Raw genomic sequence first — 16,837 nt, forward strand, 5'->3', positions numbered from 1 at the left:
CAAAAAACGTACTGTTAGGTTAATTTCCCCCCACACACACACACACACACACACACACACACAATAAAAGTGGTTCTAGACTGTGGTAGGGAAAATAGATCCTGACTATGTTGGAGAAATTAGATTGGTAACCTTTGATGCACAGTTAATGACATTTTTTGTAAAAGCACCCATGGAAAACATCAGCGGTATATATACATTTACCTTGGATCCCCCTTCTCATTATTTATATTTCCAGTGTGGCAATGTATCCACAATGTTCTCATTATGAATGGTGCACTTTTTACAATGTTTCTTATGGTTCAGCATGATGTCTCCACAGACTCTTGGTGTATGTTTCTGTTCTCCTGGTTTTGCTGGAGATGATTGTTCCGTCTATCTAGACTCTGGAAAGATTGTATGGGAAAGTCTCATGGACCCTCAACTCACAGCAGTAAGTGTAAACCATCTCAGCTTTTATTGGTGACCAAAATGTTGCAGCAGTCACTGACCATGTCATAAAATTTTTTAGGATACAGCAAGTCGTTTTCTGCACCGCCTGGGACATACCATGGTGGAAGGCCCAGATAACACTCTTTGGATGTTTGGGGGCTTATCATTACGGGATGGGGTGCTGGGCAGCGTTTATAGGTAATCCACACATTTTTATTTTTCTCACATTATCCAGTCTTATCCTAAGTGTTTCAACAAATTGCTGTGTAGTTTTTCTTCTCTATTCTCTATGTCAAATCTAATCTTTGAGATGCCCACAAGGCATTTATTTCAGTTTTTTTATCTGAATGAACTGACATTGCACAGTTGCTGGGTTTATTGGATTGCATTATTAGCATGCTGAATCATTTTAATTCTTCTTTTTAATGGTTATTTATCATTTTTTTTTATGATGCCACAGGTACTCTGTCTCTGAACGACGCTGGACACAGATGTTGGCTGGAACTGAGGGAGGAGGCCCTGGCCCAAGTCCTCGATACTTCCACGCAGCTGCTTACAACTCTGTTCGAAATGCCATGTATGTTCTGGGAGGTCTTACAAGTTTTGGGTCCTACAGTGACTTTTGGGTGTTAAATCTCACTACTCTGCAATGGCGGAAAGAATCGGTGAGTACTTAACATTGCTTCTCTGTTTTCCATTTGTCCAGGTATACTACTTTTCTTCCATACCATTACACATTCTTACTTACCAAGATCTCAGTGTTTCCCATACATATGCAGCTCCTAATTGTTTACATTCAGCTGCGCCTGCACAGTAAACCTCCACTGACTTCTGTCGTGGTGGGGGGAAATTATATAATAAAAATGAAGTTTCCACTTTATGCCAGATGCGGGCATGAATGAATACCAAATGAATGAATGCCGGCATGAATCCTAAATGCCGGCGCGGAATCAAGTTTACCTTGCCATCCTTTTGGCATGATTCTTGAAAAATCTCTGGTTTGCTGCAGTGTTCATATATTTAATATATGATGTTTGTTTTACAAAGATGACACATTACAGTGTGACACTCAAGGAGAGCGAGCATACAAATTGTTTTCTGTCATCTTATAAAGTATTTGATTTTTTTTTAGCATTTCAGTTTAAGTAGACTACACAATACAGTGTTAGTAATACACTTTGTCTACCTAGGATCCTCTTTTGCCATCAGTGGCTGGGCACACGCTCACTTCACGCCGTGGATCTTCGTTATTATTGATTGGTGGATACTCTCCTGAGAACGGCTTTAATAATCGCATCTTGGAATACAACATTGAATTAGAAATCTGGAAAGTGGGACACCATACAGGCACACCACCTACTGGTAAGTCTTGACTTATTATTGAGTTGCACTTCAAACAGTATAAGCAACTGGCGAAGAAATTGTTTAATACAAATAACTTTATCTGGTCACTTCAGCCCTCTATTTCATGTTTGTCAAATGAGAGCAATTTAAATAAAAGGACATAAGGCGGAGGAATAGCCCTAGAGGGCCAGATTTAGTGAGGTGAAAATATGTGGGGGCCCTACCGTTCAGTATCTACTCAGGGTTAGTGTAGGCGTGGTCTGCACAGGTCCCGCACACCACCCACCAGGGTGACGTGAGGAATTCCCTGTGCTCCGGTGTAAGTGCGGGCTCCCTGCTGAGCACATTCTTGGAATCAGAATGGGTGTGGTCAGTGCGGGTCCTGCACAGCACACGCCCACTATAATGATGTAGGGGATTCCCTGTGCACACATGGAGACTCCCAATCCTGCCGATTATGCCCGCAGAGAAGTGGGCCGATAAATTCAAGGCGGTTGATCAACTCTAATGAAATATAAAATAGCTTTTTTGTAACGCCTGTATTTTATACTGTAGTCAGAAGTTCTGGCGGGCAGCATATTATTAATTTTATGACAGAGGCTGCGGGCCAGTTGAAATCTGAACACGTGCCACAATAGGCTCCCAGGCCGGACTTTGGACATGCCTGGCCTAAGTTGAAGTTCTAAAATAAACATAATTTATATTGAATGAAGTCTTATCGTATATATATTTTTCCCTAGGTCTGTATGGTCATTCAACTGTGTATCATGAAGCTACAGATGCCTTTTATGTGTTTGGTGGACATCGGTTTCATGTGGAGGCTGTTACACCCTCTCCTGAGCTGTACAGTTTATATTATCCTAATCTTACTTGGAGCTTGCTTGCCCCTTCTCAGGGAAGAAAGGTATTGCAGTAATTTTAAAATTGATTTTGGCTAGCAAACGTCTTGTTTTTAAATAAGCAATTATTTTTTATCTTACCTTTTGCCTTTTTTTTTTTTGTTAGCCTCTATCACATTTCTTCCATGTTGCTGCGGTACTGAAGGACACCATGGTTGTAGTCGGAGGACGGACAGAACAGCAGGAGTACAGCAATGAGATTCTCTTCTATCAAATCCACTGCAATTCCTGGATCAGACCAAACAGGACTGGTGAGAAGATGACTACACATTACGGGGATCCTTGTTTACCATAATAAGAATTTTTTATTAGCTTAATGTAATTTTTTTTAGACTACTTGTGTAGTTCTATCCCCATCCAAATTTTTACTTGTCACTCTTCTTGAGGAATTACAGCTTTGCCTTTATAGCCAAAACTTCAGCCTTAGACATTTGTGAAGAATTGGCTAACAAATTCCTATTTTTTTCTCTCAAATTTATATGATATTTCTAAAAGGCCGATTTAATTTTCCATGGCAATCATTGCTTTGATTACAGAACCATATATACGCTAAAGTGCCCATCAAAGTCTATTAATGATTGCTGTATTTAGAAATGGCACATGTGGACTATTCACAAGCATTGTGTCTGCATATGCAAGAGAGAGGAAAGTGACTTCTTCTATGATTTATTCAAAAACATAGGCCTGGAAAACACTGGATATACCCGTTTTTTTAATAAATCTCCCCCTTTGAAAATTCTTCTTTTTTTTTTTGGATCAGCATATGCTACTTTTAGTAAGTTGTGATCAGGTAGTTTGCTGATTACTGTTGTAACCCATGGCGTTTGCTACTTTCAAAGTAATGAATGCCCTAAAGCCTTTTAAAAAAAAAGGCTTTAGTTCCTCACATTTTATGCAATCTTTTTGTTCAACCCACTGAATTAAAGCTGAAAGTCTGCAGTTCAACTGCATCTGAGTTGTTTCATTTAAAATTAATTGTGGTAATGTACAGAACCAAAATTAGAAAAACGTTGTCTCTGTCCAAATATTTATGGACCTAACTGTAAATGTGCCCTATTTCTGTGTAATACTATGTTGCATGAATCAAAAAAAAATAATGGTTGTTTGAAATAAAACATATGAAGCCAAAGTAAAATATTGCTACTTAAAAGATAACTACTCTTACAAAAAAAATATTAGTTGTAAAAAAAAAAAACAACCCTCCCTCTCTATAGCTGCTCACTTACGAAGATTGGATAGCTGCTTTTCTTCACAACCCACACTATTCTGGTTACACTTATTTTGGACTGTTTTGATTGCCTTTAGAAACAGCCCCATAGAAGTTGGGACAGTGTAATGCATAGCAAGACCAGGACATTTCTGGATGCAAACTAGAAAATGTTTTTGTTAGATGTTGGTAAGCAATTGTGAAAAGGGTGAACACAGGCAAGTTTAGGTCAGAGGAAGAGACCTAGTGGAATAACTTAACTGCACCTTGTTTGAAAGTGCAATTATTTTTTAACAACCTTGGTAACCACTGATATCCCCCTTATTTTCCACTGCTTTATGAAGTATAAAAAGAGGCTCTGGCTGCTCTTTGCCAGTTCTTCTTACATATTCTTTAAGTGTATCCTGTTTTTTACTGACCCGGTTTATTTTCTTCCTCAGATGTAGTCCTTGGTGTTCCCATGAATGAATCAATAGGCCACGCAGTTGCTGTAGTTGGAAGCCGACTTTACATTTCAGGCGGGTTTAATGGTGTTGCTCTGGGACGCATGGTGACACTGTCTGTGCCCTCTGACCCTTGCTTGTTGTTCAGCACTCCGTCTTCTTGCAATCAGAGCTCAGCAAGTTGCGTTTGGTGCCAGCACAGCTGCATGTCTGCTGATATTGCTGAAAGGTAACAGAAAGATTTCAGTGTGTAAATGCTCATGTAATAAACAACCACAAAATAATTCCCATATTGTAAAGTGTGTTAAAAACTCTAAATGGCCACTTGGTTAGGTAAAGCTCAAAACAGAACAGGTGTGCAGTCCAAGCTGGGAATTCCAGTGGACTTAAAACAAAGTCAAAATGGCAATATCATAATAGATTTTACCTCCTCACCAGTCTCTTAAAGCAAGGGGGGAAATGGTCCATACAGTAACTTAAATTACCAGTTAAATATGGTGAGTTGTGTTTTCCTTACTGTTGCCCCTCTCCTTCTATGGTACTGTTGTTATACTTTCTTTTAAAACTGGAAGTATAGCACATTACAAGGCAGTAAGCCAGACCATCCATTCTGGCAGCATTTGTACATAAGGGATGGATTTCTGTTTAATAAAAGCATCATCTAACCCATTTGTCCTCAGCCTGGATGTCTTTAGCCCACTTTTAATTAATTGGTTTCCAGTCTTTTCAATCATGGAGGCTCATTTTTGGGAGACTGCTTAAGAATGCCCCCCCCCCCCCCCCCTCAAACTGACATCCAACCATTATGGTATTTTGATATTTGCATTTCACCCAAGAGCCAGCCTACTGCTTCATTACAACAAAGCTCTCTTAAGAGAAGTACAGAGGAAAAATGCTGTGATGTTTCTAGGAAGCTATGTACTGCATCCTGCTAACCCTCTCCCAACCAATATCTGTCAGCATTGCATAAAAAAGGAGGTATATAATCAAAGCAGAAAAGTTTTGTTAAACACCAGTTTCAAAGGGCAAAATTTGTAAAAGTAGGGTGTGAGTAATTGCTGTGGGCATCACATGTCTTGTTTACACAGGAGATGATTATTGATTAGTTGCTAATAAACATTATAATTTTGTCTTACAGGCGTGGTTGTCCCCAAGCCTTCTCATCATGCTTCCCATTGCCAAGATCGGCAGATGATTGCAGAAGACTGAAAACCTGCAGTGAGTGCCTGGCACAGCACCCTCGTTCCATGAGTGCCCAGCTTACCTTGGTATGTTTGCTGGAAATACTAATTGAGCATAGACAGTGTGAGGTCTCTTCAGAGTTGAAAATCTTTGTTATGAATTAGCTAGATTTTTTTAGCAATTATCTATCCAATTGTGTGAAAAGCAAATTTTCTGCAAATCTGCACATTATTGTACAATTAAAGTCAATATTTACACAATGTATAGTATTAGGCCTTTCCATTCCTTAACTAAATCAGTTAATTTGTGTCTACCTAAGGCTTAATTTATACAAGTGAAATAGAACAAAAAATTAAACCTTTAATAGGAATTTTACCAAAGCTATCAAATTAAATGCAAAAAATATTGGATCATTGGTGCACATACACTTGTAATTATTTTGCTGCTTTGATATAAGAACAGAAAGGTTGTAATAAAAATGTTCACTTTGATACATTTGAGATGAATAAAAGTTTACTTCTTAGGGAGCCCCACGCTGCAAATGGTGCACAAACTGCCCAGAGGGAGCCTGCATTGGCAGTGATGGGAGCTGCACCTCTGAGAATGACTGTCGTATTAACCAGCGAGAGATTTTCCTGGCCAGCAACTGCTCTGAGATCTCATGTGAGGCTTCTGATTGCCAAAAATGCATTGCGTCAGGAAAGTGCATGTGGACCCGTCAGTTTAAACGTACAGGTAAGGAAATCAAAATCACAGAAGATTTATGGGTTTTCTTGATATAACAAGCTGTTTGAATAACCCATGTATCTTTCTCTCCCTCCCTTCCCTCTCTTTTGCTTTATTCCTCGCCTGTAGGTGAAACCCGGCGGATCCTCAGTGTTCAACCTACTTATGACTGGACTTGTTTCAGCCACTCATTGCTTAATGTTTCTCCAATGCCAGTGGAGTCTTCACCACCTCTTCCTTGTCCCACTCCTTGTTACAATCACAGCACATGCCATGAATGCCTCAGTTCTAAGGGGGCAGATGGGGGCTGGCAGCAATGTGTGTGGAGCGTCGCACTGAAACAGGTAGCTTTCGCTTGGCCAACATTTTCCATTATTGACAAGAATTGTCCTTTATTGAATGAGATTTTATTTGTAATATTTAGTGTAATGTTTTGTACTAAAACGTTGTTAAGGTTCCAAGGATGTTGCGAGCATCATATCTGCAATTCATCAAATAGCCTCTGTTATTCTTTTTGGTCTGTTAAAATACCTTTCTTTTTTACAGTGCATGAGTCCCACATTCCTGCCTATGCGTTGTGCTGCTGGAGCCTGTGGCAGAGTTTTGAGTGGTACAGAGAGCTGCTCTCCATCCTGCTCACGACATACCCACTGTGCTGCCTGTATCCAGCATCCCCGCTGTGGCTGGTGCGCCCGCAAAGAAGGAAATGGGGAAGGGAGATGCATGGAAGGAGGACCCAGTGGGCCCACACAAAGTAAGATACTTTTGTTTAACAGTTCACTTGGACTATACCTGAACATAGAAGGACACACTTCTATTTAAAATGTATAGTCTTCCAATTCCTTTCCTTTGACATTACAAATGCCATTGTGGTTTAATGGGCAAACTTTCCCACAGACACATTCAAAAATCTTGTAATGAGGCTTCCAAGAGTGAAGGCACAATGAGGGTGGCCAAGAACATGCTTTTATAGGTGTGATGGTTAGCATCCACAGATATTAAGCTATTGTAAAAGTAATCTTCCTGTAAAGAAAAAAAAATGTTAGTGTGATATTCATAAAGGTATAACTGCTTGGTAAGCGAAGTAATTCAGAAATATGATTTGCTGAGTTTGATTTTAGTTCTGTTCACGTTCAGGTCATAACATTTGGGTAAAAGTAACTTGGAAACTAATCGAAGTTCTGGTTTCAGGTATTGGGGAGCAGTGCAGTTCTAGGGAGTCCGACTGGGCCTTCATGTCCTGCCCACCTGAAAACGAGTGTCTGAACCAGCATCATGACTGCAATGAGACTCAAAACTGCAGCGACCTTCTTCACGGCTTTAAGTGCACATGCAAGAAAGGCTACACCCTGCACACGTAAGTAAACAGCCCCAGAATCACAAAATAGAGTGAAATATTGTTTGAGGATGATCTTTATTCCTCTCTCACTTATTAAGTGAGTTTTATGTCAAGCTGTTGAATTACAACAGGCTTTTTACAAAATAATACAGGAAAACTAAACCTGGTCACTGTTCTCCTTACTTTTCTACCTCTTTTGCTGACTGATGGATCCAATTGAGGGTTGTTCAAATAAAACTGGGCCTGACATAACTTAAAGAGGTCTTTCGTACTTGATCAATCACTTGCCACCTCTTAAGAAGTTTGTCTCAAAAATTTCACTTGATCCCTCATATATAATCTAATTTTACAACGCTTTGGATGGACTGCTATAGTTTGAAATTGAGCATACCAGTCAACACTTGTTCAATATTAGCCATCAGTTAATCTGTATGAAATGTATGCTAATGTTTTATAATGAACATTGTGATAAACGTCCCTTGTTTATGGTTTTCTAAGCTTAAAAATGTTCACAATAAAACTGTTGAAACGTAAAAAAAAGTTACAATGATTACATTATCATAGAGAAGATATGTCCAGTTTTCACTAGATCTTTATTTGCTGGGTGTTATGTTTTGCAGTCTTTCCCTTTCATTAGCATGCTAAATTTTTATTCAAAACCATTTAGTTTTTATTACATGCCCTATAACCATAACTATACCCACTTATGTCATTACTTTGTCTCTGTGTTTCTTGGTGTTTTGCAATAAAGGCCTGTCAAGGTTGGTGAGAGGGGCCACTGAGGTGGTTTACATAGCTTTCATAGCACCCTGCCCTCAGCCATGACGCAGCAGTAGGCTTTCGTGAGAAGTTATGCAAATATTAAAATTACTTCATGGGTTTGGGGCATTTGGTGGTCCTAGGTAACTCCCACATGTAATGCTGAGCCCCCTAATTCAAAGACCTGAAATTCAGCAAATGAAAGGGGCAGGCCAGGGACAGACAGGCAAGGGAAAAAAGAGCTAAATTATACTAGATGTCTTCTATCTAGGAAGTGAGGTGGACTCTATTTGACTTGCTTGCAGTAAAAGCTGCATCATATGCGGTGAAATATTAAAGCAAGTCATTTCAGTACAGTAAAGGAGCCTGTACAACTGTGCAAGACTCTTTATCTTTTTCATAGTGTAAGTAAATCTGCCTATATTTTTGGCTTATTTATCATCCACCTATGTAGGTCAAAATCTCCAGTCAGATTATGACAGTTTAAATGTCTTTCCCCATATTTCACAAAGTATAAAATATGTGAACAGCTCTGGAGGTTTTTGTGATGTCATTGTACTGGCCATTGCAGGTAGGGGTCATTTATCTGCCATCCACCCACAAGAGAACGGTTGAGTTGAGAAGTGTTGACCCACATATGGAGGCATTTTTTCTCACTTCAGTCTTGCATTGTCCTTTAGCATTACAGGCCTGTGTCACCCTGTCTGCGAACACGGATGTGTGAACGGAACCTGTGTTGAGCCAAACCGCTGCCGCTGTGACTTTGGTTATGTAGGAGAGAACTGCTCGGTAGCCTGCCGCTGCAATAAGCACAGTGACTGTGTGGGGCTCGGAGCAGAAGATGTGTGTCTGCGGTGCCACAATAACACCATGGTGAGTGCCGTATTTACGTCTGTATTATAAACTTTCTATGAGACATGTTGCTGTAACTGTAGCAAATAGTGTGGTCGTCTGTAAAAGCCAATCATCATTAGTAAAACATGATCTACTTTAATTTTCTTTGTCACACATTATGAATCGTATAGATTAATGAAAAGTAAGATTAGGGATGTGGATGAGTTTGAGGTTTGAGGTGTGGGTAACTTTCAAATTCAATACCAGTCGACTACAAGAAACATTGAATTTTGCTGCTATGAGGGTATTTGGTTCCTCTTTTAGACACTTTTCTAAATTTGCCTAATTTGGCAGGTGCTACACCAGCTCTAGTGTGCAGTGAAAGCGGTGCATTATAGGAGTTGTAGTTCAGTGATGTAGCTCATGTGTCAGGGTCTCTCAGGTCTATTTTCACCATGTAAATGGCTTTTTTCTTTCTTCTGCAGGGAGAGCACTGTGAAAAGTGTAAGCCCCTCTTTGTGGGATCAGCTATTAATGGTGGAACTTGTCGGCCCTGTTTGGATTTCTGCCGAGGGAACAGCGAGGTGTGTATGACAGTGGAGGAACACGAGAAAGCCCTGTGGGAGCCAGAGAAATATTCCTTGGATCCAGAGAAGGTGTGTAAAGAATAAACATACACAGGCACATTGTACAGATATGGCTTTTGCTTTATCTAGAATAGGGCTGTTCAGCTCCAGTGTTGAAGTGCAACACACAGGCCAGGATTTTTATTAAACGTATTTAATACAATATAATGTCCATACACCATATAGACTTATTGTTCCAACACCCTTACCTACATCTGTGTATAGCAGGCCTCTCCCCTTCCAGCACCTCATCCTGCTTCCTATAATTCAACTGTCAAATTTCAGAGCCTCTCCTACCCGGTAAAGTTTAGGCATTTGGTATTTGAGCATAATGAGTGGAGCTTTATCTCAGTTTAAAGAAGGAAATGCCCAAGGTGCTTTACTGGGACCTAAAAAGGTCATTTCATTCAGCTGTATGGCTCCATTTGGGTCACACAACATGGGTCTTCAAAGAGTGTAGGTAGGTAAATTGGGGGGCGGAGGGCTATAATTTGAAGAATTGCTTTACAAAAGACCCGAACCAAGAAGAGGATTTGGTGAAGATCATGGTACCCATGAATTGGCAAAAACAGGTGAGTGTTATTTATAAAAATTGCAAACAGGCAGGTAAGATTATTTTATTGCAGAAGGGACGGGCAATGTCCTTTCAGCAATTAAATGCATGCTTACAATTTTTTATATTTATTATTTTGTTTAGGTACAGGTGGGGGTCATTGGATAATTGTATTTTGTTTTATAAATGCAGGTATCCCTCAGTGTTTTTTTTCTGCATTTGTTATTTCCTAGTAAATTGTTTCATTTTAATTCTCTAGATCCCCACTTGGGTTACTCAGGGTCCCACAGAGGACACCGCTATCTGTGTGAATTGTCAGAATAACAGTCTTGGAGACAAATGTGAGGGCTGCCTGTCTGGATATTTCCTGCTGGACAAACGCTGCACCAAGTGAGTGTCATCAGACTCCCTTCCCTTGAAAAGCTTACATTCCAGTGAAGCTCCACAGTTACTCACTGTTTTTAGGGCCTCATTTCCATAGAAAAAATTCAAGCTGATAGTGTCTCGGTTGGCAAATTAAATCAAAAACCCAACCATGGAAAACAAGAGCCCTGACCAGTGTCCTAGCCTGTTTAATAAAGTGAATGTTTGAGTGGTGGTAAAAAGACACAATAAAACAAAATACGAACTGACATCTTGCTGTCCACTATTGGTAAAATAATCTTGTTTGATTACCTCCAAAAGTGTCTCTACTTACTCACATTATAGAAAGGGCCTCCATACCCTGGCCACATACCATAATGTATTGTCCGGCTAGTTCTGTGTTGTACCATAATGTGTATAAACTTTTTTTTCTTTAATTATATCGATAATATGGTTTAAGGCTGATTTATCACCTTTGTATTTTGTTAAGTCACACAGTACTGCACCCTTTGGTTAATTGCAATGACATTTATTCCGAAAGAAAGGGCTGCTTTAATGTGCCACACGTAAACACACATAACACACATCAAACACAGCACCTCCAAGCTGTGAAATCTGCTTAAATGTTGTCAGATATCAAATTTCACATTTAATACAAAGCTTTGCTTCAAGGTATCAGTTTTGACCCATTCTCTAACAGTTTTGTGTGTTTTTCACAGATGCCAGTGTAATGGACATGCAGATACTTGCAACGAGCTTGATGGCACCAATTGTCCTTGTAGTAACAACACAGAGACGCAGAATTGTCAGAACAGTCCCCAGAGTGACAAAAAGGAATGCTACAAATACCAGGTAGAGCCTTAACATGGCAAAGCACTATGTGGGAAAACTCAATGATGCATAGCAATTGTTACAAAAATCAGTATAATGGACATGACCAGTATTTTTCTGAGTATTTTTAGGATGTTGTATTCACATCATGTCACATGGTGGCGCAATAATAATCTCCATGTGTTCGGCGTGCTGTATTTTGGACAGTCCTTAATGACATTATCCAACTTGTAAAACAAAGTTTCAACAAGAAAAGTGCTGTACCCAATGTAACTGGTTGATTTTGTGCTAATTGATGGTTACAGATTACTCAAAATTTTACATTCACGAAAAACTAAAAAAATTGTGGTGATTTATAATGATGAACATTTGGAACCAGTAGAGATATTTCTGACTAGACAAAAATATAATTTCTTCTTTTTGTATTTTACAGTGTGCAAAATGTAAAGACTCTTTCCATGGTAATCCAGTGAATGGGCGTCAGTGTTACAGGCTTATGACTGTAGAACAAGAATACTGCTTCGACCCGACATCTCAGAATAACTGCTTTCATGAGCCCAACATCCAGAACCTGCCATATGGACGTAGTGTCTTTTTTGGAGTCCAGCCAAAGTTCACCAATGTTGACATTAGGGTCACTGTTGATGTGACTTTTGGCTGTGTGGATGTGTTTGTGTCCACCTCCCCGGAGAGCTTTGCCATTGATGTTGACCCATCAACAGGAGTTCACTCAGTCAGAGTTTACAGGTCAGCAGATAATGATATTCCTACGGGTCCAGAGCCATTAACAGTAGCATCAATCAACAGTAGTGTATGGCATGCTGTCAGCAGGTCGACTTGGCTTCGTGAAGAGCGTCCAAAAGCGCTGATCACTTACATTACAGTTCGCAATCAACAGACGGTACTTATAGTTCGGGGTGTCAAAGATCGTGTGGTCATCACTTACCCTCATGAACTCCACACATTGAAGAATAGTCGCTTTTACTTGCTGCTTTTGGGCAATGCAACCACAGGCTCTGGAGAGTCCCAAGGCTTGCTTTTCTTCCGTCAAGACCAAGCACATATAGACCTTTTTGTTTTTTTCTCTGTATTCTTTAGTTGCTTTTTCCTATTCCTTTCTGCTTGTGTCTTGCTCTGGAAAGTTAAACAGTGGCTCGATGTGAGACGGGAGCAAAGACGTCACCTGCAAGAGATGAGCAAAATGGCGAGCAGGCCGTTTGCCAAATTGACTGTGTACTTCCACCCTGATGTGGAGGTGGTTGGATGTCACCCTGGAGGACCAGTCTTACCATCGCTTCAACATCACCACCATCATCACCACCATCACCGTTCCAAACCAAGAGTAAAGTCGTATGACCCATCAACCCCTCAACCTCCCTCGTTACGCCACTCTGATCCATTCTTGTCACAGCTGTTAGGGTATACATACTGCAACTTTAGAGTGGGACCTATCACACTAGAACCCACAGATGATGGTATGGCTGGTGTTGTCACTGTACTGTTACAGTTGCCTGGAGGAGCTCAGGCTCCTAACAGAGCATGCTTGGGATCGGCCCTTGTAACTTTACGCCATAACCTTCAGGAATATTGTGGCCCCAGCCATGTGGTCAGCAGTTCCCGCAAAGGACTTCTCAGCCATGAAAACCTCACTAGCATGTCCCTTTGAAAATGGGTCCCTAGTGGTGAAGACACTAACTACAGACTGGAAATTATAAAACTTCATAAGACTTTTTGATAAGCTGGTAAAGGCTGTCAGCTTTAAAAAAAAAGACTGAAAAAGACTATGTAAGGGCATGGTACCCTAAACACTCCGCCTGAGATGAACAAATTATATTATGAACTTTTTTAAGTAAAGAGGGGGGGAGGGTATTTATGATGGTTTAGTGCAATCTGTTTTTTTTTTTTGTTTTTGTTTTTTTAATGGCTTTTTTTGGGCCTAACAGAACACTGCTTCATAGGTCAGCATTTCACAAATTTCTAGCTGCTGTCTGCCAACAACTCGTGTGATCAATGTATGTTCTAGAGAACCCTGCAACCAGGACTGATGAAGATGAGGGGTTTGTGGTTCTGTGGGTGTCATCAGACTTCTCATTCCATTTTGTACCACCAGCTGGACACTGCAACCTCAACCACTAGGCCTTATGAACAATTTCTGCACTATTGTTGCCTGTAGCAGCCACTCATGTCACTAAGATAAGAGGTAATATAATAGATTCCTTCAAGCAGCCAGAACCTTTACATGGTTGAAACTTTTAGTTTTGAAAGCTGTCTTAGGGAAGAATGAGACAGCCAAATGCAATTTTGAGTCACCTTAAGCCTAGTTCACACAAACAACAATTATAAGCACTATATTAGTAAATTTAAAAAAAAATCACAATCCTACATATGGATTAGATGTGCATACAAGGCTGTTAGACTTTTTTTTGTTTTTAGAATCACAGGTGGTAATACAATCCAATCTGGTTTGTCTAATTAGCACACCTATGTTCCTACATTAAAATTTGCAAACAGGGTCTTTTAATAGGTCCTAGGACACTGCTTTATGCTAAAGATGATGCACCGGCACCACCTACATGTCAAACAGATAATATAGAAAATAAAATAATTTAAAAGAATGTAAGGCATCATTTGATAGGGTCCTGTATATCCTTTAAAAACAGCACAGGCCTGTGGAAAGTGTACATTTACAGCAGCTAGTAGTTGCCTACACTGGTGTTACTTAAGTGTCCATATACTCGACCCACTGTTGTCCTGCCAGAACAAATAGCTTGTACATAGGCAGCTGTGCATGGGAGAGTATTCATTTCAATGAACATTGACTGTTACAGAGAGATGTGTCCGGATAATAAACACGTCCGCCATCCATGTCTGAATTGTCTCGGCTTTCTTTCTTAAAACTTTATATAAGTATAAGCGGCTATAGACAGAGTTTTGGTATACAAAAATTCCTACTATGATAAGGCCTCTTGGTTTGGATCAATCTAATAAAACAGGGTTTTTCGTGGAAACTTGAAAGGATTAAGAAAAAGAAGGCAGAGGTTTTTTTTTTTTTTTTGTGTGGCCAGAAACAATACTTCTTTATATAGAAAGACTTGATCACATAATTACATAGTACTACAGTTTACTTATACACGGTAGTGGTATATAAACTGTATATACAAACAAAAAATATTAGTGCAGGTTATAGTAGTTGTGACGTTGATATACCAATTATTTCCAATATAGTGGTGTCCTTTCATATACACAAATTGTGAACGGAATCAACTAGACATCGAACTCCTAATTTTAGCTGGCGTGATAGTTTGTAAAGAACAAGAGGGAGGTCTATAAGCCGGCACGTTTCGCCCCTTGGGCTTCCTCAGGGGTATTAGAGAGACCATACCAGGTAATGTCGTAATTGGAATAAACCAGGAAATAAACATAATTTCAAGGGCAATTTTGTGTGGGCTCACCCAAAAGCTGGGGTATTTAAGGTAAAAGACCACCAACTGCTTGGGGAGCAAGGAAAGAGTTACTTATCAAAGTGTTTTTTTCTGCTACATATACCTTTACGTTCTTCTGCTACTTACAAGAGGACTAAACAAAATGAAAACTCTTGTCTAGGCCTACCAACCATAAGCATAATATGCTTACTTGCCATGTCCCCATCGTTCCAGTGTATACAAAGTTTTGTTTGTTGGGCCTTTTGCTATCAGTTTGTATCTTGGCTTATTTTCGGCAGCTTGAGTGTTCACCAAATTGTTGGCCTCGTAATGCGCTTATGACATCCCCATCATGCATACATGAACATCATTTCTGACTGGCCAAAATGTTTCGGAGGTTCAGGTGGATCCTGATCTTTCAGAAATTATTACTTATACTAACTCTGTTGGCCCTTGACACATCTCAGGCTAGTGCGTCCCTTTCTCAGTAACAACTTCAGACTCTTTTGTTGATCCCTGGATTCGTGGCTTTGGAGTCTGGGGAGTCTGAAGTCCTAGCATGCAGTCTTAGAAAGTTCTCACAATGGCCTGTTGGGCAGAGGCTAGTCTTGATGGTCTGGTCCAGGGGTCAGGTGGTTGGAGCTTGAAGCGTGTCACAGATTGAAAACACCCAGATGTGTATCTGCACATCCCCAGGTTCAACAGCAGACTATTCAGGATAATCCCCCTAGGACAACACCAGACTAGAGAAGTCTCTATTCAGGGATCCCCTGGTGGAAGGAATAGATTCTAAGGGCTCACTAGATCCCAATCTTTCTTTTCCCCCTAAGACAAATCCAATCAATCAATCTAAAAATAAATCCATTCCATTGGCCATTTTGCCCCAGGTGTTGTATACTAACCTGGTAAGACAACTATCAGACACACTTTGGACAATGCCAGGCCTTCCAAATCTACTTTCCTAATGGCCAGTTTGCCATCCTGTGTTGTTGCTCTATTGGTAAGGTTACTTACATCAGGTATCCCAGGAGCCTTTGGGCTGATCCTTCCATGCATGCCTGATTTCGTGCATGTGCAGAAGGAGCAGCCCAATCTCATGCATGCACAGTGCATTTAGGAAGAAGCATCACTCGATCTTGCACCTGCACAGTGCGTGATTGGGTGGCAGAAGCCAAAAGACCAAGGAAGAATATGGTGGTGCTGGGGCGAAGAAAGAGTTCAAGACAACGTGGGAATAATTCTAAGCCAACTGGAAGGATCAAGGGCTCTGCAGAAGTAAAGGTAAGTGTACATTTTTTCTTTTTTTATGATATGGAAGTTGCTCTTTAAATCATGTTTATGCATTATTTTTGGTCACTAATAGATGGCTTGTGTATAAAACTAATAATGGGTCTGGGTTTTTAAAGCTCTCCAGGACTGGAGAGGATAAACGATCATGGGAGAACCTGTGTGACCCATGAAATCTGAAATAGATTTCTTAAAATTTGCTATTTGGCAAATTGTTTTATTCCTGGAAAATCCCGCTTGAAATGTATTAACTAAGTTACGTTCACCCCTCTAGTTAAAGCGCACCTATCATGACAGTTTCTTTATCAAAAAAAAAATCCACTTATATAAATTGTTTTATTTCATGGAGGGGTCTCCTCACCTTCTGTCTTTACCGCAGTGGTGATAAAGACCAAAAGGGAAACTCGCAGCCTCCTGGGATACTTGCGTTGCTATCTCAGTAGACTTGTGGAGGGATTGAGGGCTTTCACCAGTAAAAGTGATTTTCCCCTAAGTACATTTATTGTGGGAAAGCCAGGTCCGAAAGAACACTGAAACAGAAAATACTTTGGTTGGATGAACCCTATAACATAAGCAGCCATGCACAAAGC

The 16,837-nt window shown here is 40.1% G+C and overlaps 1 protein-coding gene across 4 annotated transcripts in view; it reads left to right on the forward strand.

The window, feature by feature from the left end:
- Positions 1-14,403, forward strand: part of MEGF8 (multiple EGF like domains 8) — a 35,877-nt gene extending 21,474 nt beyond the window's left edge. For all 4 annotated transcript variants that reach the window (XM_072425371.1, XM_072425375.1, XM_072425373.1 and 1 more), the window contains exons 27-43: positions 323-433; positions 512-630; positions 893-1,097; positions 1,623-1,794; positions 2,517-2,680; positions 2,782-2,926; positions 4,323-4,554; positions 5,464-5,593; positions 6,032-6,242; positions 6,363-6,577; positions 6,780-6,987; positions 7,425-7,590; positions 9,012-9,204; positions 9,651-9,821; positions 10,604-10,734; positions 11,427-11,559; positions 11,972-14,403. In XM_072425371.1, coding sequence (XP_072281472.1) covers positions 323-433; positions 512-630; positions 893-1,097; positions 1,623-1,794; positions 2,517-2,680; positions 2,782-2,926; positions 4,323-4,554; positions 5,464-5,593; positions 6,032-6,242; positions 6,363-6,577; positions 6,780-6,987; positions 7,425-7,590; positions 9,012-9,204; positions 9,651-9,821; positions 10,604-10,734; positions 11,427-11,559; positions 11,972-13,204 — 3,939 coding nt within the window. In that variant the 3' untranslated portion in view covers positions 13,205-14,403. The remainder of the gene's footprint in view (positions 1-322; positions 434-511; positions 631-892; positions 1,098-1,622; positions 1,795-2,516; positions 2,681-2,781; positions 2,927-4,322; positions 4,555-5,463; positions 5,594-6,031; positions 6,243-6,362; positions 6,578-6,779; positions 6,988-7,424; positions 7,591-9,011; positions 9,205-9,650; positions 9,822-10,603; positions 10,735-11,426; positions 11,560-11,971) is intronic.
- Positions 14,404-16,837: the final 2,434 nt, after the last annotated feature.

This window comes from Pyxicephalus adspersus, chromosome 11 (assembly GCF_032062135.1).
Source record: "Pyxicephalus adspersus chromosome 11, UCB_Pads_2.0, whole genome shotgun sequence".
NCBI lineage: Eukaryota > Metazoa > Chordata > Amphibia > Anura > Pyxicephalidae > Pyxicephalus > Pyxicephalus adspersus.